The 23,831-nt window shown below is 38.6% G+C and overlaps 1 protein-coding gene across 14 annotated transcripts in view; it reads right to left on the reverse strand.

Annotated features, from left to right (window-relative positions):
- Window positions 1–23,831, reverse strand: part of ERBIN (erbb2 interacting protein) — a 132,583-nt gene that overhangs the window by 82,297 nt on the left and 26,455 nt on the right. For all 14 annotated transcript variants that reach the window (XM_025270455.3, XM_044932498.2, XM_044932499.2 and 11 more), the window contains one exon: window positions 1,973–2,020. Coding sequence is in view for 1 of the 14 variants with exons in the window: in XM_044932498.2 (XP_044788433.2) it covers window positions 1,973–2,020 (48 nt within the window). In the remaining 13 variants the exon portion in view is untranslated. Of the gene's footprint in view, window positions 1–1,972; window positions 2,021–23,831 lie in introns of those variants that run through there.

Below are 23,831 nucleotides of genomic sequence, written 5' to 3' on the forward strand. Positions count from 1 at the left end.
CAGGCAAGAGTACTGGAGTGGGGTGCCATTGCCTTCTCCGTCCAACATATACAAATACTAATCATTATGTCATATACTTGAAACTAATGCATTATTATATATAAACTATACCTCAATAAAAAAAAATTACTTTGTCAATAAAGTTTACTGAATATGCTTCAGTTCAGTTCAGTTCAGTCACTCAGTCGTGTCCAACTCTTTGCGACCCCATGAATCACAGCACACCAGGCCTCCCTGTCCATCACAAACTCCCAGAGTTCACTCAGACTCACGTCCATCGAGTCAGTGATGCCATCTAGCCATCTCATCCTCTGTCGTCCCCTTCTCCTCCTGCCCCCAATCCCTCCCAGCTCAGAGTCTTTTCCAATGAGTCAACTCGTCGAATGAGGTGGCCAAAGTACTGGAGTTTCAGCTTTAGCATCATTCCTTCCAAAGAGCTCCCAGGGCTGATCTCCTTCAGAATGGACTGGTTGGATCTCCTTGCAGTCCAAGGGACTCTGAAGAGTCTTCTCCCACACCACAGTTTTATGAAGGTGCATTTTACTCAGAAAAAGCAGTTTTATTGATCTAATAAGAATTTAATCACTAAAGGGGAATTTAGCTTATACTTGTATGTTTAATGAGATAATGAAAAGAAGATTCTAAAAATGAATATACACTTTCTTTTTCAACTGATAATGACTTAGGGGGGACACTTAAGAAAAGTGGTGAAAAAACTATCTGCTTTGTCCAATATGGTAGACAGAGTGGCATTTTAACCTGAAAATTCAAGTTAAATCAAATGAAATTTTAAATCTAGTTTCTTAGTCACACTGACTATATTGTAAATGCTCAATACTCACAGGTGGCTAATGGATACCATACTGAGTAAAAAAAGATAAGGAACATTTCTATTACTGCAGAGACAGCACTAATGTAATACTTCAAACTATTACTCTGGTTCATATTATAACTACTATATGCTTATACTTATATATGATAGTATTCAATAATTTGCAAAATATGTCCTAAAAAAATCCATTTTCCAGAAATCATAATGGATTTGAAAGCATAACTCCCAGCTGAGAATAATGGAACATGACACGCTATTACCAAATACAATGATTTAAGAGTGTGGGGATTTCCCTGGTGGTCCAGTGCTTAAGACTCCACACTCCTAATAAAGACAGCATGGGTTCAATCCCTGGTCTGGAAATTAAGATCTCCTGTGCTACACAGAGTGGTCAGAAAAAAAGAAGAGTATATTTATTTTAGTATATTATTTAGTATATTAAATCGTATGTGCAGGGCACTTGAGGTAGAAGGCAATTTAGAGGGCAGAATAATTGCTAATGGAAGTAAAATGACCTCTAAGACGCTTCTGTAGTCCTAATCATACTGCAGAACTTCTCAGAAAAGAATGTGAATTCAGAAAAAAAAAATTAGATACTTAGCTTTAGGAAACCGCAAAGAGTTTATATTTCAAATGAAAACTTTGAGAACTAAAAAACAAAACAAAACAGAACTTCCTGTGGACAGAGGCAGTGAAAAGGACAATTGAGACCTCAGAATAAATTCAGTGGTCCTTAAACAAATACAAAAGTGGATCCTAATTTAGCAGACTAAAACTGCTAATTGATAAGAAAGGAGGGGGACCTTAATTATTAACGTCAGAGGAGGAAAGCACCACATGAGAGAGAAATGAGTAACCAAATTCAAAGAGATCCTCCCTTATACAATACTGCAAGGAAGTAAAGCACAGGGAGAAAGACTGACCTGATCTGAACAGGAAGTGATCCATATGGGGACTGTTGATTAACATTTTAGTGTTGTGATTTAAGAGCCACTTTATAAATCAGGCTTAAAACGGCAGATACAAAAAACAATGGAGGAAGAGGCAGATACAAAAACAGTGGAGGAAGAGGTGCCAACCAAATAAAAGGCATAGTAATAATGCAAACACTTTCTAACAAAAGATATTAAAACTACTTACCACTGGGTTGAATTTATCTCCCTGATGTTTCTTAATTGAGCCAACATTCTATGAAAACCAAAAAAAGAAACAAAATTAACAATAAAAATAATCTTTATGACTTTAAGGAACATCTCTTCCAATTTCTTATTTATCTCAAAATCTAAATTAAAATCCTCTATAATTCAGTCACATAAACTCACACACACAAAATTGCTAATTTCTCAATAGTAACTGGATTTATTGTTCATAATATTTTTAGACTATTGAGAGCCCTCACCTATATTAAGTAACAGATACCACTCTATCTACCATTAAAATCCCATTTATTTGAGCTTACTGAGAAACAATAAAAGTTTTCCCAAGCAAATAAACTCTAATCACCAATTATACTTAAAATTTAGTAGTTTTTGGTGGTTCTTTGTGGCAAACACTGTTAACTGCTTATCAGTCTTTTCCCTCTTTTCAGAAGTTTCTTTTATTCAAGGTGGTAATGGACCTAGCTAAATACCCACTTTTAGCTTTCCAAGAAGGGTGGACAAGTGACAGATGACACAGTTAAGCTCAATGACACATACTTAGAAGTCTACTTTGGGGGTAGAATGGTAGTGGATTCTGGAAAAACATCTGTTTCCTTATCTAGGGACGGGTGTGAACATGATGACTATGAATCAACAAGCATGAGGATTAAAAGCCTACCAATAAGGCTGATAAAATAGAAAGACAAAGCAAGCGGGGGTCTCTTAACAGCACTGCTGAGCAGCTGAGCTAATGCCAACCTCAGAAATACCTGGATTTCTTGATGTATAAGAAAATGAAATCCTCTATTTGCTTAAACCATTGCTAGATTTTCTGTACCTGAAACCAACACATTCCAAAATAGGACAACCCCAAACCCAAAACAGCAGCATTAATTAAAAGTACATACATCATGAGTAATCTTTTTCTGAAAAGCTCAGTGATATTAATAAATACGTTTCAGAATTTTAAAGGGTCACTCTAAATACATTAGACTATTTGTCCTTATAAAAAATTGTTTAGGACTGCTGAGTTAACTTTCTCCACAAATTCTACACATAGCACATACCACAGAAAACACCTCTGTGTATATCAAGCAAAGATGGCCACTTATTTTGTCACGCAACATACTCCCACATACATGGTAGTCTGATAAAATGGGACTAACAATGAACTGAGATGGAATATGGCTACAGAAGGAGGTTAGAGAGAAGAAAAGTTTGTGTTTAGAGACTTGAGTTTGAAATACCTGAAAGCTGTCCTAGTGGGATCCTATGTAGACAGTTGCATGAGTATCCAGAGATGTGGAAAGAAATCCAAACTGAGACTATAAATTTGGAAGTTATCTATTTAGAGATATTTAAAGTAATGAAATTAGGGACTTCCTTGGTGGTCCAATGTTAAGAATCTGCCTTTCAATGCAGGGGACAGAGATTCAATCCCTGGTCAGGGAACTAAGATCCCACATGCCACTGAGCAACTAAGCCCACATGCTCTGGAGCCCACAGATCCTGAGTGCTGCAACTAAGACCTGACACAGCCAAATAACTAAATAAATATTAAAAAATAAATAAAGTGATGAAATTACATGAAAGAATCAAGGGCATCAATGTGGATAGAAGAGTACAGGTTCAAAAAGAAAGGAATGAAGGAAGAAAACAAATTCAATGGTTGAGCCCTGAGATACTATAAAAATAGAGGTCATAAAGAAGAGAAGAGAACCAGCAAAGGACACTGAAGAGAGGCAGTGAGTCAAGAGAAAGCACCCCTCATTTGCCCAAAGTATATTCTAAAAGCTAAATGGAAAAAATTATTTTGAGGAAGTTATCAACTATGTTAGTAAGAACTTTAATTGCCACTGTTTAATAAGGTAAAGGTCACTGATTATCTTACTGAGGAGTAATAGAGACAAAATGCTGTTTGTAGGGGATTCAAGAAATAGGAGAAGGATAACATCATAGCAAATATAGACAACTCAGGTAGTTCAGTTATTAAGACTGGAAAAATACAGGAGTGAGAATAGATGGCAAGTCAAGACTCACAATAGTGGATGTGTAGGGAATAATCTAGTAAGAGAAAGATACATTTTTATAAACAGATTTGGAAAACCATTCATAGACCATCCCAACAAAGTTTCCAGCCAGTTAAAAGAAAAATGTTGCTCATTGACCCAAAAGAAACCTTGGGTGCCATGGTACAGCTTAGGGTTATTTTTCAAAGCTACATATTACTGTAGCTTCTCCCTTAGAGATTCTGATTTAGAAGATTAGCTATAATTCAAGATTCTTTATCATAAAGAAAATGCTGATGTGATTTTTTTTCCCTTAACAGTTTCAACAATAATCCACAGTCGTATATCTATATTCAAATTACCATCTTTTCCCCTTCCCATTATTTTCTGATAAACTCTCATTTGGGAAATATTTGTAACTGAAAAGTGAAATCACTATAAAAGTTTTAAAAAATATAGTATGTATACTTCCCTATGGATCTGAAGAGATCACAAGTTATACGTGGCTAGATTTAAGAGAAATCTTATGTTGGAATGACCTTTTTAAGTAAGAGTTTAGAAGTTAAAATGCACAACAAAGGCTCCTCAGGTATGCCCATAGCTATCAGATGGTGTTTAGTTGTTCTGAAAGATTTTAGTTTAACTATGGCTATCATATTTGCTAATCTGTATTTGATACAACCTGTGCTTACTTCTGAGGAACTTTATGAACATTATTAACCCATTACCTATAAGTACATGCAAGTAAACAATGAAAATAGTTACATGGAAAAGAACAAGAATAAAAAGGTAAGAAACTTATGTAATGAAAAAAACAAATACTGTAAAGGAGCACTTGATCCTGAAGGATGAAAATAATTGTATGTATAAAATGTGCTATGCCTTACAGCACATACAGCAAGAGGTGAGAAAAGAAGGTTGGTGAAATAGCTACATGTCTCTCAAGACAGCATTGCTGTCTGACCCCTGCTCAGTTCAGTTCAGTTCAGTCACTCAGTCGTGTCCGACCCTTTGCGACCCCATGAATTGCAGCATGCCAGGCCTCCCTGTCCATCACCAACTCCTGGAGTTTACACACACTCATGTCCATCGAGTCGGTGATGCCATCCAGCCATCTCATCCTCTGTCGTCCCCTTCTCCTCCTGCCCCCAATCCTTCCCAGCATCAGGGTCTTTTCAAATGAGTCAACTCATCGCATCAGGTGGCAGAGTACTGGAGTTTCAGCTTTAGCATCAGTCCTTCCAATGAACACCCAGGACTGATCTCCTTTAGAATGGACTGGTTGGATCTCCTTGAAGTCCAAGGGACTCGCAAGAGTCTTCTCCAACACCACAGTTCAAAAGCATCAATTCTTCGGCGCTCAGCTTTCTTCACAGTCCAACTCTCACATCCATACATGACCACAGAAAAAACCATAGCCTTGACTAGACAGACCTTTGTTGGCAAAGTAATGTCTCTTCTTTTGAATATGCTATCTAGGTTGGTCATAACTTTCCTTTCAAGGAGTAAGCATCTTTTAATTTCATGGCTGCAAACACCATCTGAAGTGATTTTGGAGCCCCCAAAAATAAAGTCTGACACTGTTTCCACTGTTTCCCATCTATTTCCCATGAAGTGATCAGACCAGATGCCATGCTCTTAGTTGTCTGAATGCTGAGTAGAAAGTTTCGTCAATGCCAGCAACGTTAACCAAACAAACTTTTATATCAAACAATGGTTAGCATATATATGTTAAAAAAATCTTAATGTGGAATAAAGCAATTGACATACATATTGAAGTTATAAGGAGTTCCCACATCTGCAGAAATTTCCACTTATATGTTTTTACATAATTTACATAATAAAATAGACCTTTAAAGTATAGTTTGGCAAATGTATACACCCATATAACCAACAGCAATCAAGATATAAAATCTTTCCTCACCCAAGAAAAATTCCTATGTGCCACTTTCCAGTCAATACCCTCACCAAGACACCCTGTCCTAGATAAGAGTGCTATGACATTTATGTACAAGTATTATGAGAATGTAGGCTTCAGTTCTTGCAGGTAAATAAAGGGGAGTGAAATTGCTAGATCACAGTTCATAAAGAAAGCTAAGTGCCAAAGAATGGATGCTTTTGAACTGTGGTGTTGGAGAAGACTCTTGAGAATCCCTTGGACTACAACCAGTCAATCCTAAAGGAAATCAACCCTGAATATTCATTGGAAGGACTGACACTGAAGCTGAAGTTCCAATACTTTGGCCACCTGATGTGAAGAACTGACTCTGGAAAAGACCCTGATGCTGGGAAAGATTGAAGGCAGGAGGAGTAGGGGATGGCAGAGGATGAGATAGTTGGATGGCATCACCAACTTGATGGACATGAGTTTGAGCAAGCTCCAGGAGTTGGTGATGGACAGGGAAGCCTGGCATGCTACGGTCCATACGGTCGCAAAGAGTGGGACACAACTGAGTGACTGAACTGAACTGAGTCTATAGGCATGTTTAATTTTATTCCTAAAAAATAAACAAATCATTTTACAAAGTAGTTTTATCACTTACTACTCCCAGAGTTCCAATTAAATTTTCACCAACACTTGATATTCTCAGTCTTTCTTAATCTTAACCTATGTAGTAGGTGAAGATCAGTATCTCACTGTATTTTTGTTTTGCATTTCTCTAATTACAAAATGGCATAGCAGAGCCTTATCTGTATTTGGACCTTGGTTAGATGATAGATATTGGACTCAAGTCTGACATGACACTCTAGTGAGAAGAGTGATAAGATTTTGTATATGGGAAGAATGCATATTATTGTGCAAGCAGATACACTATGTAAGAAAATAATTCTCCATGAGCATCTCACATTTCTGCATAGCCTGGGTTCTCTGAACAATGTCATTTACAGCCAATTTAAGATGTTTATATAAGGATACATGAGGCAGTTCAATGTCTTCTCTCCAGAGATCGTTGTTCACTGTTTAGTCGCTAAATCATGGCCAACCCTTTGTGACCCTGTGGACTGCAGCACACCAGCACACCTTTCCTGTTCTTCACCGTCTCCCGGAGTTTGCCCAAATTCATGTCCATTGAGTTGGTGATGCTATCTAATCATCTCATCCCCTGCCACCAGAGGAGGTTTATTTTTTTATTTTTTTTTTTTTTAAATTTTATTTTATTTTTAAACTTAACATAACTGTATTAGATTTGCCAAATATCAAAATGAATCCGCCACAGGTATACATGTGTTCCCCATCCTGAACCCTCCTCCCTCCTCCCTCCCCATTCCATCCCTCTGGGTCGTCCCAGTGCACCAGCCCCAAGCATCCAGTATCGTGCATCGAACCTGGACTGGCAACTCATTTCATACATATTTTACATGTTTCAATGCCATTCTCCCAAATCTTCCCACCCTCTCCCTCTCCCACAGAGTCCATAAGACTGTTCTATACATCGGTGTCTCTTTTGCTGTCTCGTACACAGGGTTATTGTTACCATCTTTCTAAATTCCATATATATGCGTTAGTATACTGTATTGGTGTTTTTCTTTCTGGCTTACTTCACTCTGGATAATAGGCTCCAGTTTCATCCACCTCATTAGAACTGATTCAAATGTATTCTTTTTAATGGCTGAGTAGTACTCCATTGTGTATATGTACCACAGCTTTCTTATCCATTCATCTGCTGATGGACATCTAGGTTGCTTCCATGTCCTGGCTATTATAAACAGTGCTGCGATGAACATTGGGGTACTTGTGTCTCTTTCCCTTCTGGTTTTCTCAGTGTGTATGCCCAGCAGTGGGATTGCTGGATCATAAGGCATGTCTATTTCCAGTTTTTTAAGGAATCTCCACACTGTTCTCCATAGTGGCTGTATTAGTTTGCATTCCCACCAACAGTGTAAGAGGGTTCCCTTTTCTCCACACCCTCTCCAGCATTTATTGCTTGTAGACTTTTGGATCGCAGCCATTCTGACTGGTGTGAAATGGTATCTCATAGTGGTTTTGATTTGCATTTCTCTGATAATGAGTGATGTTGAGCATCTTTTCATGTGTTTGTTAGCCATCTGTATGTCTTCTTTGGAGAAATGTCTATTTAGTTCTTTGGCCCATTTTTTGATTGGGTCATTTATTTTTCTGGAGTTGAGCTGTAGGAGTTGCTTGTATATTCTCGAGATTAGTTGTTTGTCAGTTGCTTCATTTGCTATTATCTTCTCCCATTCTGAAGGCTGTCTTTTCACCTTGCTAATAGTTTCCTTTGATGTGCAGAAGCTTTTAAGGTTAATTAGGTCCCATTTGTTTATTTTTGCTTTTATTTCCAATATTCTGGGAGGTGGGTCATAGAGGATCCTGCTGTGATGTATGTCAGAGAGTGTTTTGCCTATGTTCTCCTCTAGGAGTTTTATAGTTTCTGGTCTTACATTTAGATCTTTAATCCATTTTGAGTTTATTTTTGTGTATGGTGTTAGAAAGTGTTCTAGTTTCATTCTTTTACAAGTGGTTGACCAGAGTTCCCAGCACCACTTGTTAAAGAGATTGTCTTTAATCCATTGTATATTCTTGCCTCCTTTGTCGAAGATAAGGTGTCCATATGTGCGTGGATTTATCTCTGGGCTTTCTATTTTGTTCCATTGATCTATATTTCTGTCTTTGTGCCAGTACCATACTGTCTTGATAACTGTGGCTTTGTAGTAGAGCCTGAAGTCAGGTAGGTTGATTCCTCCAGTTCCATTCTTCTTTCTCAAGATCGCTTTGGCTATTCGAGGTTTTTTGTTTTTCCATACAAATTGTGAAATTATTTGTTCTAGCTCTGTGAAGAATGCTGTTGGTAGCTTGATAGGGATTGCATTGAATCTATAGATTGCTTTGGGTAATATACTCATTTTCACTACATTGATTCTTCCAATCCATGAACATGGTATATTTCTCCATCTGTTAGTGTCCTCTTTGATTTCTTTCACCAGTGTTTTATAGTTTTCTATATATAGGTCTTTAGATTCTTTAGGTAGATATATTCCTAAGTATTTTATTCTTTCCGTTGCAATGGTGAATGGAATTGTTTCCTTAATTTCTCTTTCTGTTTTCTCATTATTAGTGTATAGGAATGCAAGGGATTTCTGTGTGTTGATTTTATATCCTGCAACTTTACTATAGTCATTGATTAGTTCTAGTAATTTTCTGGTGGAGTCTTTAGGGTTTTCTATGTAGAGGATCATGTCATCTGCAAACAGTGAGAGCTTTACTTCTTCTTTTCCAATTTGGATTCCTTTTATTTCTTTTTCTGTTCTGATTGCTGTGGCCAAAACTTCCAAAACTATGTTGAATAGTAATGGTGAAAGTGGGCACCCTTGTCTTGTTCCTGACTTTAGAGGAAATGCTTTCAATTTTTCACCATTGAGGATAATGTTTGCTGTGGGTTTGTCATATATAGCTTTGATTATGTTGAGGTATGTTCCTTCTATTCCAGAGTAAAGATAAGGTTCTCTCTCTCTCTCTCCTGAGAAGAGGACAGGTCATGAGTGGTCCTATGTGTGGTCAGGTTTCCCAATTCAGGGTGCCCCTTCTTCAGTGCACACTACTACCTGTGCAGGTCCCATCTGACCTTCACTGTGAAGCCCTATGAAGATTCAGGCTCAAGTAACCAACACAAGTACTGCCCTGGTGGCTGCTTGCTTTCCAGGGAGTAATAAACCCTTTGTCTCTGGTTTGTGTTTTCTGGCAAGTTAACACAGTACCTTGTAAATAGGGTAAAATCCCAGATCTTTGACCTGAGATTTAACCACTATGAATCAAGAAACAGGGCCACAATGTCTTTCACCACCAAGATTAAGAGATCCAGAGTCTATTTCCCCACTGCTTGAAATTGGGCTGACTGGAGGAGGAAATGGCAACCCACTCCAGTATTCCTGCCTGGGAAATCCCACGGACAGAGGAGCCTTGGCAGGCTATAGCCCCTTGGGGTCACAAGAGAGTTAGAAGTGACTTGGTGACTAAACAACGACTTGCTTATGCCAACTCAGTGTGGCAGAAGTTAAGCAAACAACAGTGCCTCTGCCTCAAGAAGATTTACTACTACTGCTTTTACCTTCCTTGAATGCAGCCCTGAGGACATAATGCCATAAAGAAGCCAGGGATAAAAGACCACATGCTGATTCACAAGTTCAAGAGTTATATAAATTGCTCTAAACGTTAAGTTTACCAATTATACTGATTTTTTTCCAATGAAAAAATTTTACAATTTGTTCATTTACATGGGACATTTTCCATTTCGCTCATTTCCGTTTTGTCTATATTTTCTGCCTTTTTATTTGTTTTGAATTTGTCTTTTTCTCTTAGGCTAAAACTTATTAAGTAATGATTCTAATATTTTCTTCTTCAAGATTTAAAGCTATGAATTCTGAAGTTCACTTCATAAATGTTAATATGTTGTCTTTCCATTTGTTTAAAATGTTCATTTTCCATTTGATTTATTCTTTTAACCATGAGTTATTCAGAATCACCTTAATTTTAAAACATTCAGACTGGGAATTCTCTGAGAGTTCAGTGGTTAGGACTCTGAGCTTCCACTGCCAAGTGCCTGGGGTTCAACCCTTGGCCAGGAAACTAAGATCCCGCAAGCTTCATGGTATGGCTAAAAAACCAAAAAACACCACCATGCAGGGATCTCCTAATTCCATTACTTCATGGCAAATAGATGCAGAAACAATGGAAAAAATGAGAGACAATTTTGGGGGGCTTCAAAATCACCACAGATGGTGACTGCAGCCATGAAATTAAGAGACTCTTCTTGCTCCTTGGAAGAAAAGCTATGACCGACCTAGACAAAATATTAAAAAGCAGAGCTATCGCTTTGCCAACCAAGGTCTGTCAAGTCAAAGCTATGGTTTTTCCAGTAGTCATGTATGGATGTGAGAGCTGGACTATAAAGAAAAAGAAAGCTGAGTGCCAAAGAATTGATGCTTTTGAACTATGCCACTGGAGAAGACTCTTGAGAGTCACTTGGACAGCAAGGAGATCAAACCAGTCAATCCTAAAGGAAGTCAGTCCTGAATATTCTTTGGAAGACTGATGGTGAAGCTGAAAACACCAATACTTTGGCCACTTGATGCAAAGAACTGACTCCTTGGAAAAGACCCTGAAAGAAAGACTGAAGCCGTGAGGAGAAGGAGACAACAGAGGATGAGATGGTTGGACGGCATCACCGACTTCATTGACATGAGTTTGAGTAAGCTCCAGGAGTTGGTGATGGACATGGAGGCCTGGTGTGCTGCAGTCCATGGGGTCACAAAGAGTTGGACAGAACTGAGCAACTGAACTGAATTCTCATTTGTTATTGATTTCTAACTTAATTTCACTGTAGACAAAGAAAATATAATTTCAAGTCTTCCACAGTATGTTGAAGTTTTGACATCCTCACATGAGATCTACCTTGGAGTTTCATGTGTATTTAAATGTCACATTCTGCATCTCTTGGGCTTAGTATTCAAAAAATGTCATGTGAAACTGATTGACAGTGGTGTTCAAATCTTCCATACCCTTCCTAATTTATGGTATTCTTTTTCTACTAATTACTGAAAAGTACTGAAATCTCTAAGCATAAATGTCCATTTCTCCTTTTATTTCTATCAAATTTTATTTCATGTATTCTGAATATTTTGTAAATATACATTTAGGGTTCTTACATCTTCTTGATAAATGGATCCTTTTATCATTATAAAATGTCCTTTTACTAAATCCTTAGAGTATATTTTGCTATAACAACTTTCTTTTGATAAGTGTTAGTATATCTTTTTCCACTATTGCTTTTAACCAAATTTGTCTTTAAATTGCCCATTTGTACAAAGCATATAGTTGGTTCTTGCTATTTTATCCAACCTGACAATTTCTATGTTTCAATGCTTGGCTTAGACCATTTGTATTTAATATAATTACTTGTATAATTTAAGCTTATTGCATTACTATTTATTTTTAACTTGTTCTTTGTTCCTGTTTTCCTGCCTCCAAATATAGTTATTTCCCTATATAATCTCATTGTGTGGACTTTTAAGTCATACACACACAACACATGTATTTTGGCTGCTCTAGGAATGTACAGCACATATTCTTAATTCATCATAGTCCACCTTCAAATAATATTATACTATTCTAATTACATATGTAATTTTATATATAACAAATGCAAAAGAGTATAATGTATTTGTTTATACTCTCATATTTCATGCTATGGTCATAAATTTTACTTCTATATATTATAAATCCCAGGGCTTCCCAGGTGGTGCAGGGGTAAAGAATGTGCCTGCCAACACAGGAGATGTAGAGTAGGAAATGGCAACTGACTCCAGTATTACTGCCTGGAAAATTTCATGTCAGATAAGTCTGTCAGGCTGCAGTGCATGGGGTCTCAAAGAGTTGGAAACACCTGAGTGTGCACGCATGCACACACACACACACATTCACTGTCACTTATATAAAGACCAGAAAACAGACTTCCGTATTTATTCACACACTCACCGTTTCTTACGGTCTATTTCTTATAACAGATTTGCTATCAAGGCCATTTGAGCAGTGTTTTTAAAGATACTGCATTTTTTAGTTCTAGAATTTGCATTTGGTATTTTTCCAAAGTTTCCATCACTCTCCTGAAATACTCAATCCCTCACATGTTATCCTGCTTTAAAATAACTGTCTCCTAACTCACTGACTCCTAACTCTGGGGCATCTAAGAAGTCTGTTCACTGTTTTCTCTTAATTATATAATCATATTTTCCTGTTTTATGTTTCATATTTTTTCATAGTATTCTAGATCCTTTTTATAAAATGAGGGTTGAGAAATGAGCATAAAACTGTTAAGTTTTATTTCTTTCGCAGAGAATTATGCTCTTCTCTCAGTTTGGATGCATGCATGCATGCTCAATCAGTTGCTCAGTCATGTCAGACTCTTTACAACCCCATGGACTGCAGCCCGCCACGCTCCTCTGCCCATGGAATTTTCCAGGCAAGAATGCTAGAGTGCATTGCCATTTCCTACTCTTGTGTCTCCTGTATTGGCAGGCAGATTCTTTACCATTGAGCTACATGGGAAACCCCTAGTTAGAATGAGTCACGGATAATTCAGATTTCTAGCAGACTCAATTTGAGCTGAAACTGGCTGCTGCTTTCAGTTCTGCAGCTTTCAGACTGCAGCTTCAGTTGCTCAGTCGTGTCTGAATCTTTGCAACCCATGGACTGCAGCACACCAGGCTTCCCTGTCCATCACCAACTCCCGGAGCTCATTCAAAATCATCTCCATTGAGTTGGTGATGCCATCCAACCATCTCATCCTCTATCATTCCCTTCTCCTCCTGCCTTCAATCAGAGTGAATTTTTCTGTGATCAATTCAATCCCCAACTTCTCATCCTCAACCACAGTCATATCTTTTTGATCTTGTCAAAATCTGAGATAGGAAGAAATTGGGCTACAGTTCTACATATTTTGGGTTTGGTTTACCTTTAGATTCAACTCCAGCAGTGTCCCATAATTCAAGAACCATTAGAATTTGCAGAACTGTACATTTCTTTAGCTTTTTCAACCCCTCCTGTACGCCTCTTTAAGCAAAATTCAAGGTAGATAAAATTATCAGGCTTAATGATTTAATTCTGCTTTGGGGCTTTGTCAGATACCCACCCTTTCCCAAAAGCCCACAGTGTCTCTTGAAGATTGGATGATTTATCTTCAGCCCTTCAGTCTTTCCATTTACTGCTTCATCCTATACTGAAACCAGGCTGGAAAGCTGCCATACTCTTGACTCACCTATGAGAAGTTCATGTATCTCTGGAAATCAGTTCACCAAGGCTTCCTTGATCCCACTGATTTTTTGCTACCTCTAATTTTTTTTAACGCAATTTTTATTCTTTACAGGTTTTTCTTATTCTCACCAGGGGACCAGAAAGTTTTTGTGCGCTCCCATATGCTAACTCACATGCACTTTCATGGGGTCGCAAAGAGTCAGACCAAGACACTGAACAACAACATGCTAACTAGAAGCAGAAAAGAAGATGCCCAGTGTAGATAAATAGTGCTGTTTATAGATAAGACACTCCCATGGAAGAGATTCAGTCTGTTTCACCCTTTTGTGAAACAAATTTGGTAAAGGTAGAAGAAAAATCTTCAAAATCCTCCTCTATCTCAGTTTAGAAGGAATTACAATTTATAAAACAGAAAGAGGGCCTAATTATTCTTACAAAAAGATCTTCATTCCACAATTAGAAATAAGACTACAAATGCAAACATCCCAGACAGAATTGATTTATTTAACTCTGAAAACCTAACATCAGATCATTCTAAAATCAGAGGAAGGAAGTAGAGGGAGGTTTTAGCATGGCTCAGAACCAAACTTAGAGAAGGTGAAAACTGTGCCAAAAAAAGGAATACTGAAGGTCTGTGAGTAAATTTCAACTTTTTGTAACACACAGTTGGTTCTTTCAACAACAGGTCAATAAAAGCTGTGCACAGAGACACTGCAGAAATATGCACCACAAACATATTCACAATGATGTTGCACTTAATTTGATAAATTAAATCTTGGCATTATTTCAAACCTAGAAATACTTTCTCATATAGCCTTGACCAGATTCTAAACTATTCCCAAACACAATCCTGTGGCAGGACTAACTTCCTTGTACATATTCCCTTATTTCTCTTTACTTCCTGGTATTCATCTCTATGCCAGAGTAAATCCCAATCTTCTTAGATTCTGCTAATGACTTATAACAATTTCCTTTGCAGACTCATGACACATGGTTTGTAAGCCTTGACGGGTACAGAACAAGATGGTCAAATAAACCAAAGAGAATGTTAATTCTCTAACATATCCTAAGAATCAACTGATTTTGACCACACACAACAATATGAGACACTGAGTAGGTGTATTTTCCCTCTCATCTTAAAAAGGATCTCTTCTGAAGATATCTCTCCAGTTATCAACCCATTTCTCTGCTCTCCTTTACAACAAAATTCCAAACAAGTTGTCTATACACACTCTAACCAATTATTTCATCAACTTTTCTCAAACTCACTGGAATCACACTTTTGTCCCCCATCACTTCAATAGAAACTGTTCTTCCTAGGTCATTAATGGCCTCAGTTCAGTTCAGTTGCTCAGTCATGTCCAACTCTTTGCAACCCCCATGAACTGCAGCACACCAGGCCTCCCTGTCCATCACCAACTCCCGGAGTCCATCCAAACCCATGTCCATTGAGTCGGTGATGCCATCCAACCATCTCATCCTCTGTCGTCCCCTTCTCCTCCTGCCCTCAATCTTTCCCAGCATCAAGGTCCTTTTCCAATGATTCAGCTCTTCGCATGAGGTGGCCAAAGTTTTGGGAGTTTCAGCTTCAGCATCAGTCCTTCCAATGAACACCCAGGACTGATCTCCTTTAGGATGGACTGGCTGGATCTCCTTACAGTCCAAGGGACTCTCAAGAGTCTTCGCCAACACCACAGTTCAAAAGCATCAATTCTTCAGCACTCAGCTTTCTTTAGAGTCTAACTCTCACATCCATACATGGTCACTGAAAAAACCATAGCCTTGATTAGATGGACCTTTGTTGGCAAAGTAATGGCTCTGCCTTTGAATATGCTATCTGGGTTGGTCATAACTTTCCTTCTAAGGAGTAAGCATCTTTTAATTTCATGGCTGCAGTCACCATCTGCAGTGATTTTGGAGCCCAAAAAAATAAAGTCTGACACTGTTTCCACTGTTTCCCTATCTATTTCCCATGAAGTGATCAGACCAGATGCCATGATCTTCGTTTTCTGAATGTTGAGCTTTAAGCCAATTTTTGCACTCTCCTCTTTCACTTTCATCAAGAGGCTCTTTAGTTCTTCTTCACTTTCTGCCAGAAGGGTGGTGTCATCTACATATCTGAAGTTACTGATATTTCTCCCGGCAATCTTGATTCCAGCTTGTGCTTCCTCCAGCCCAGCATTTCTCATGATGTACTCTGCATATAAGTTAAATAAACAGGGTAACAATGTACAGCCTTGACGTACTCTTTTTCCTATTTGGAACCAGTCTGTTGTTCCATGTCCAGTTCTAACTGTTGCTTCCTGACCTGCATACAGGTTTCTCGAGAGGCAGGTAAGGTGGTCTGGTATTCCCATCTGTTTCTGAATTTTCCACAGTTTATTGTGATCCACACAGTCAAAGGCTTTGGCATAGTCAATAAAGCAGAAATAGATGTTTTTCTGTAGATGTGTTTATTGTTTTTTGGTCTGTGCAATAAACATTAATGGCTTACCTATTGCCAAATCCAACAGACAACTCTAAGCTCATGTCTCCCTTGACTTAGTAGTAGCACTACTTCCCACTACTTCAGGTATTTTCTTCACTTAGCTTCCAAGACATGACATCCTCCTGATTTTGTTCCTACACCACTGGCCACACCACAGTATCCTTCGATAATTACTCCACTTTATATCAACCTCAACACATTATAGTGATGAAGAATGCAGATATTCGCCCTCTTCTCTATCTATACTCACGCTCTTGTTGATGATCCAGTTTCTAATGTTGAAATATTACCAAGTCTTTCAATACTAAGTACTCTAATGACACCTGTCTTAGTTTGGGTTCTCTCAAAAACAAAGGTTAAGATAAGGATTTGAATGCAGATAGTCCATCTAAGAAACGACCTAAACAGCAGTTAGAGTATGTGATAGGGAGGAAAAGCCAATATAAGAAACGGTATATTATTGAGGTCATCCCTAACCTAGGGACAACTGGGGTTCATTCTACTTAAATTCTCTGAGAAGCACATGGGGGTCTCAAAATTGTCTGTCCATAAGATGAGAGGCAAGCTGTTATACATCTGCTCCTGTTTCCTACTGGTTAAGCACTGCTTCTATGGGCGTTAAGTTTCCCAAACTACTAGCTCTTGCTTGCTTTCTGGTCCAGCTGGCCTCCCACAGCACAGAAATCACTGTTGTTCACGTTCACTAAAAATACAAACAACAAAACTTATGAGCAAAGGATTTGAAGAAACATGTCTCCAAAGATATGTTAATGGCCAATATGCATGTAGAAAGATGATCCACACCCTTAGTCATTAGGGAAACAAATTAAAACCACCAAGAGATTAAAATTTTACACCAACTAGGTATAGCTTAATAAAAAAGCCAGGTATCAGGACCGATGTGGAGACACTAAAACCTTCATACATCACTGATGTAAATGTAAATCACTGCAGTCACTTCTGAAAAACAATTTGGCAATTCTTCCAAAAAGTCAAACATAGTTACCATATAACCCAGCAATTCTATTCCTGGGTATTTAATCAAGAGGACTGAAAACATCTGCTTTCAGAAAACCTTGTAACTGATGTTCATAACAGCATTATCCATGAAAGAAAGAAAGAAGTTGCTCAGTCGTGTCCAACTCTTTGCGACCCCATGGACTGCAGCCTACCAGGCTCCTCTATCCATGGGATTTTTATCCATAGTGGACAAAAAAGGGGAAATAATCTAATACACATAAGCAACGAATGGATAAGCAAAGTGTTTTATATTCATACAATGAATTATGTATTATTCAGCTATTATATAAAGAGATGAACTACTGATACATGATACAACATGGATGAACCTTGGAAACATTATGCCATGGTAAAGAAGCCAGATACAAAAGGCCATATATTTTATAATTCCATTTTTATGAACTGTTTCAAACAGGCAAATTAATAGAAACAGAAAGCAGATTTGTGGTTCCAGGGTCTAGGGGCAAAGGAAAACAGGAGTGACTGCTAACATGTATGGGGCTTGGGGCAGTGATGAGATTTTTGGAATTAGATGATGATGGCTGCAGGACCTTGCAAATGTACTAAACATTACTGGAGTGTACACTTTATAAACAGGTGAACTTTATCGTTTATTATTTGGGCTTCCCTGGTGGCTCAGACAGTAAAGAATCTGCCTGCAGTGTGGGAGACCTAGGTTTGATCCCTGGGTCTGAAACGGATCTTTCTTTCCACAGAAATTTATTTTCCTACCTTCCTTCTCCCTTTAAAAACTTAAGTTACTTCTGTGCAACCGCCAATCGAATCCCAATTTATAACTTTACTGAGTCAAAGCTTTGCTCAGTACTTTTACCTTACTCCTGACTCCTCTTTTCCACCTAATACTTCACTATGCTAATTACTTCTCTGGTTCTTCAAGTGGTGTTTTAAATAAGGCGAATTGCTCAGTCGTGTCTGACTCTTTGCGACCCCATGGACTGTAGTCTTCTACGCTCCTCCGTCCATGGGATTTTCCAGGCAAGAGTACTAGAGTGGGCTGCCATTTCCTTCGCCAGAGGATTTTCCTGACCCAGGGATCGAACCCAAGTCTCCCGCACTGTAGGCAGACACTTTACTGTCTGAGCCACCAGGGAAGTCCATTTTAAATAAAGCTGTCTATAAATAAAATGCTTTTATACAATGTGTACACTGCCCTAGAAACAGAGTCAAATCTGTTGAAAAGCGTGACCTGATTTGTGAATCCTGGACACAAGTGCCACAGTGCTTGAAAGTCCACCATTAGTTATTTATTATATTTTGGACTTTCTCCAAACAATCTCTATTAGAATGCAACCTACTTAGTGAAGACAAGGCCCTAACTTCTTAAGGTAATTTCTTTATATTCTTTCTTAAGTTCAAGAGAAAAGAAGCTTTAGAGAAGGAACCATGAGCAAAGAGCAGAAAAAGATAGAAATCAGCAAACACACACACCTATAAACACACGAGGCCAGTATGAAATCATTATTTTTCTATAAAGCTAATGTGTTTAACTTAGCCTGATTATTATTATAACCACCACAAACCTTTCAAAGAAAATCAGATCAGTCTTAACACCTTGTAACAGAGCATTTTAAGTTTAATTATTAATACGGTGGCACCAGTGGTAAAGAATCTGCCTGCCAATGCAGGAGACCTAAGGTCTTACTTGCTTTTGAAAGTACTGTGCTACCTATACTTAAATCCTCTTGGGCTTATCTAATATATAATGTGTGAAATTAGCCTTAGGTTTTCAAACATTACTTTTTAAAATACTGTTTTGTCTTTTAAATATTTGTTTATTTGGCTGTACCAGGTCTTAGCTGCGGCATGTGGGATCTGTTTCGACTAGGGATCGAACCTGGGACCCCCTGCATTGGGAGTGCAGAGTCTTAGCCACTGGACTACCAGGGAAGTTCTGAAAATACTGTTTTAAGTAACAAACTTCTTTAAAATTTTCTGTAGAAAAGGAAGTGGGAAAATATTGTTAGAACACCTAAAGACTGCCAGGTGCTCTGTGCCAAGTTCATTCACATACTGAACTCTGACATCCCTCCAAATTAGGTATTATATACACATTTAAATATAAACAAAGGTTACAGGACAAATAAGAGGCAAATCTGAAAGCTCCAAGTGTAACAGTGTTCCATTTCATCAATGATTCTCAATGAACGTAAGGACACCTTCGGTCCAAAACTGTCAAGGACAGACATAAGAATCACACTTCCAATATTCTTAAGAAAATACTTACAGGCATATGAGTTTGGGAGTCTTTTGCAATAAAACCCGATGGCCTAAGGGTAGAAACAATTCTAAAATTTCAATAGAAATATTCTCTATCAAAATGGATGATGGGGGAAATGACACAGCAGACGCCAGTCGAATAACCTCACAGTTCACAATGACCCTTCCTTTCTCCAAAAAAAGGCAACCACAAATCCATAAAATATTACCTTCATGCAATTTAAATAACATGGCCCTTAAGGTGATTCAAAGGCACCAGTCTTGTCAACAAATGGTACCAGAACGATCAATCACATGCAAAGGAGTGAACCTCAACACAGACCTTAGAACTGTCACAAAAATTAACCCCAAATGGATCACAGGCCTAAATGTAAAATATGAAACTATAAAATTCCTAGAAGATAACATAGAAGAAAACCTATATGACCACGTTGGGTATGGTGATGATTTTTTTCGAGACAACATCAAAGGCACAATCCATGAAAGAAATAATTGATAAGGTGGACTTCCTTAAAATTACAAATCTGCTCTGCAAAAGACAATGTGAAGAGAATGAATGACAAGCAAAAGACTGGCAGAAAATAGAGCTAATCCTTCATATTCACAGTTTCTGTACTCTGAGATTCAACCAACCTTGGATATTTGAAAAAAGAAAAGTCCAGAAAATCTCAAAAAGCAAAACCTGAATTTGCCACAGGTTGGCAACAATTTATATAACATTTACATTGTACTTACAACTATTTACACAGTTTCTACATTGTCTTAGGCATTATAAGTAACCCAAGATGATTTAAAGTATACAGGGAGGATATGCCATGGTTACATGCAAATACTGTGCTATTTTACATAAGCGACCTTCACATTTTGGTACCTTGGGGCAAGGGAGGGTTCTGAAACCAAGCCACAGCATATGTGAGTGGGAGGACTGTACTTGCAAAAGACACCTGATAAAGGATTGTCATCCAAAATACACAAAGAACTCTGAAAATCAAACAGAGAAAACAAACAACCCGATTAAAAATTGCCAAAGATCCTAACACTCTCACATCACCAAAGAAGATATACAGATGAAAAATAAGCCTATGAAAAGATGCTCCACATCATAAGTCATCACGGAAATGCAAATTAAAATGAGAAACCACTGTAAGCCTATTTAGAATAGCCAAAATGTGCAACGCTGACAATACCAAATGCTGGTGAGGATGTGAAACTCTCATTCAATACTGGTGGAAATGAAAAACAGTACAGCCATTGTGGAAGACAGTGTGGCAGTTTCTTATGAAACTTAACATACTCTTACCATACAGTGCAGCAATCATGCTCTTTGGTATTTATCCAAAGGTACTGGAATCTTATGACCACAAAGAAAAAAAAAACCTGCACACAGACGCTTATAGCAGCTTTCTTCATAACTGCCACCACTTGAAAGCAACCAAGATGTCCTTCAACAGGTGAATGGTACACAAAGACAATGGATTATTCAGAGGTTAAGAAGAAATGTGCTATCAAGTCATGGAGGAACCTTAAGAGGTATACTGCAAAGAACTCTGAAAAGACCATACACATACATGTGATTCCAAACACATGATATTTCAGAAAAGGGAAAACTACAGAGACAGTGAAGAGATTAGAGGTTTCCAAGGATGGGGCATGGGAGAAGGATGAAAAGGCAGAACACAGAGGATTTTAAGGGCAGTGAAACTACTCTGCATAGTACCATACTGATGAATATATGCCATTATGCTGCTGCTGCTGCTAAGTCGCTTCAGTCGTGTCCAACCCTGTGCGACCCCATAGACAGCAGCCCACCAGGCTCCCCCGTCCCTGGGATTCTCCAGGCAAGAACACTGGAGTGGGTTGCCATTTCCTTCTCCAATGCATGAAAGTGAAAAGGGAAAGTGAAGTCGCTCAGTCATGTCCAACTCTTCACGACCCCATGGACTGCAGCCTACCAGGCTCCTCCATCCATGGGATTTTCTATGCAAGAGTACTGGAGTGGGGTGCCATTGCCTTCTCCATATGCCATTATACATCTGACCAAATGCCTAGAATGCACGATACACGGAGAGTGAACTCAAATGTAAATTAAGAACTGTGGGTGATAATTGTGTGTCATTGTAGGTTCACTAACCATAACAAAGTACCACGCTGGTGGGGGATGGTGATAATAGGGGAGGTTATTCAAGTGTGGGAACATGGAGTATATAGGAAATCTCTGCACCTTATGCTTAATTTGGCTGTGAACATAAAGCTGCTCTTAAAAAAAACAGTCTATCTTAAAAAAGAACAACTAGTCCTGATGTTTTAATTACTATGGAAAAAAGAATGGAAATACATTAACTAGAACAATTACAATCTCCGTCAGTGGTCCTCATTCCAACATGCAACCACTTAAAGAATACCCAACTCTCAGTTCAGTTCAGTCGCTCAGTCGTGTCCGACTCTTTGCGACCCCATGGACTGCAGCATGCCAGGCCTCCCTGTCCATCACCAACTCCTGGAACTTACCCAAACTCATGTCCAGCAAGTTGGTGATGCCATCCAACCATCTCATCCTCTGTTGTCCCCTCCTCCCGCCTTCAATCTTTCTCAGCATCAGGGTCTTTTCCAATAAGTCAATTTTTTTGTATCAGGTGGTCAAAGAATTGGGAGTTTCCGCTTCAGCATCAGTCCTTACAATGAATATTCAGGACTGATTTCCTTTAGGATGGACTGGTTGGGTCTCTTTGCAGTCCAAGGGATTCTCAAGAGTCTTCTCCAACACCACAGTTCAAAAGTATCAATTCTTCGGCGCTCAGCTTTCTTCACCGTCCAACTCTCACATCCACACATGACTACTGGAAAAACCACAGCCTTGACTAGACGGACCTTTGTTGCAAAAGTAATATCTCTGCTTTTTAATATTCTGTCTAGGTTGGTCATAGCTTTTCTTCCAAGGAGCACACGCCTTTTCATTTCATGGCTGCAGTCACCATCTGCAGTGATTTTGGAGCCCCCAAAAATAAAGTCTTTCACTGTTTCCATTGTTTACCCATCTATTTGCAATGAAATGATGGGATCAGATGCCATGATTTTAGTTTTCTGAATGTTGAGTTTTAAGCCAACTTTTGCTCTCTCCTCTTTTACTTTCATCAACAGGCTCTTTAGTTCTTCCCTTTCTGCCATAAGGGTGGTGTCATCTGCATATCTGAGGTTATCGCTATTTCTCCCAGCAATTTTTTTTTAACCATAGTGTTTTCTTTTTTAATCAATTTATTTTTTATTGAAGGATAATTGCTTTACAGAATTTTACTGTTTTCTGTCAAACCTCAAAGTGAATCAGCCATCAGTTCAGTTCAGTTACTCAGTGGTGTCCAGCTCTTTGCGATCCCATGAACCGCAGCACGCCAGGCCTCCCTGTCAATCACCAACTCTTGTGGTCCACCCAAACCCATGTCCATTGAGTCGGTGACGCCATCCAACCATCTCATCCTCTGTCGTCCCCTTCTCCCCCTGCCCTCAATCTTTCCCAGCATCAGGGTCTTTTCAAATAAGTCAGCTCTTCACATGAGATGGCCAAAGTACTGGAGTTTCAGCTTCAACATCAGTCCTTCCAATGAACACCCAGGACTGATCTCCTTTAGGATGGACTGGTTGGATCTCCTTGTAGTCCAAGGGACTCTCAAGAGTCTTCTCCAACATCACAGTTCAAAAGCATCAATTCCCATAGGTATACATATATTCCCCTCCCTTTTGAAACTCCCTCCCACCTCCCTCCGCATCTCACCTCTCCAGGTTGAAACTCAGCCCCTGTTTTAGTTTCCTGAGCCTTACAGCAAATTCCCATTGGCTATCTATTTTACATATAGTAATGTAAGTTTCTATGTTACTCTTTCCATACATCTCACCCTCTCCTCCTCTCTCCCCATGTCCATAAGAGTATTCTCTGTTTCTCCATTGCTGCCCTGTAAGTAAATTCTTCAGGATGAGTTTTCTAGATTCTGTATATATGTATTAGAATATGGTATTTATCTTTCTCTTTCTGACTCACTTCACTCTAACAGGTTCTAGGTTCATCCACCTCATTACAACTGACTCAAATGTGTTCCTTTTTATGGCTGAGTGATATTCCATTGTGTATATTTCCCACAACTTTTTTATCCATTCATCTGTCGATGGACGTCTAGGTTGCTTCCATGTTCTAGCTATTGTAAATAGTGCTGCAATGAACAATGGGATACATGTATCTCTTTCAATTTTGGTTTCCTCAGGGTATATGCCTAGGAGTGGGATTGCTGGGTCATATGGTGGTTTTATTTCTAGTTTTTTAAGGAATTTCCATACTGTCTTCCATAGTGGC

Source organism: Bubalus bubalis, chromosome 19 (genome assembly GCF_019923935.1).
Source record: "Bubalus bubalis isolate 160015118507 breed Murrah chromosome 19, NDDB_SH_1, whole genome shotgun sequence".
Taxonomy (NCBI): Eukaryota; Metazoa; Chordata; class Mammalia; order Artiodactyla; family Bovidae; genus Bubalus; species Bubalus bubalis.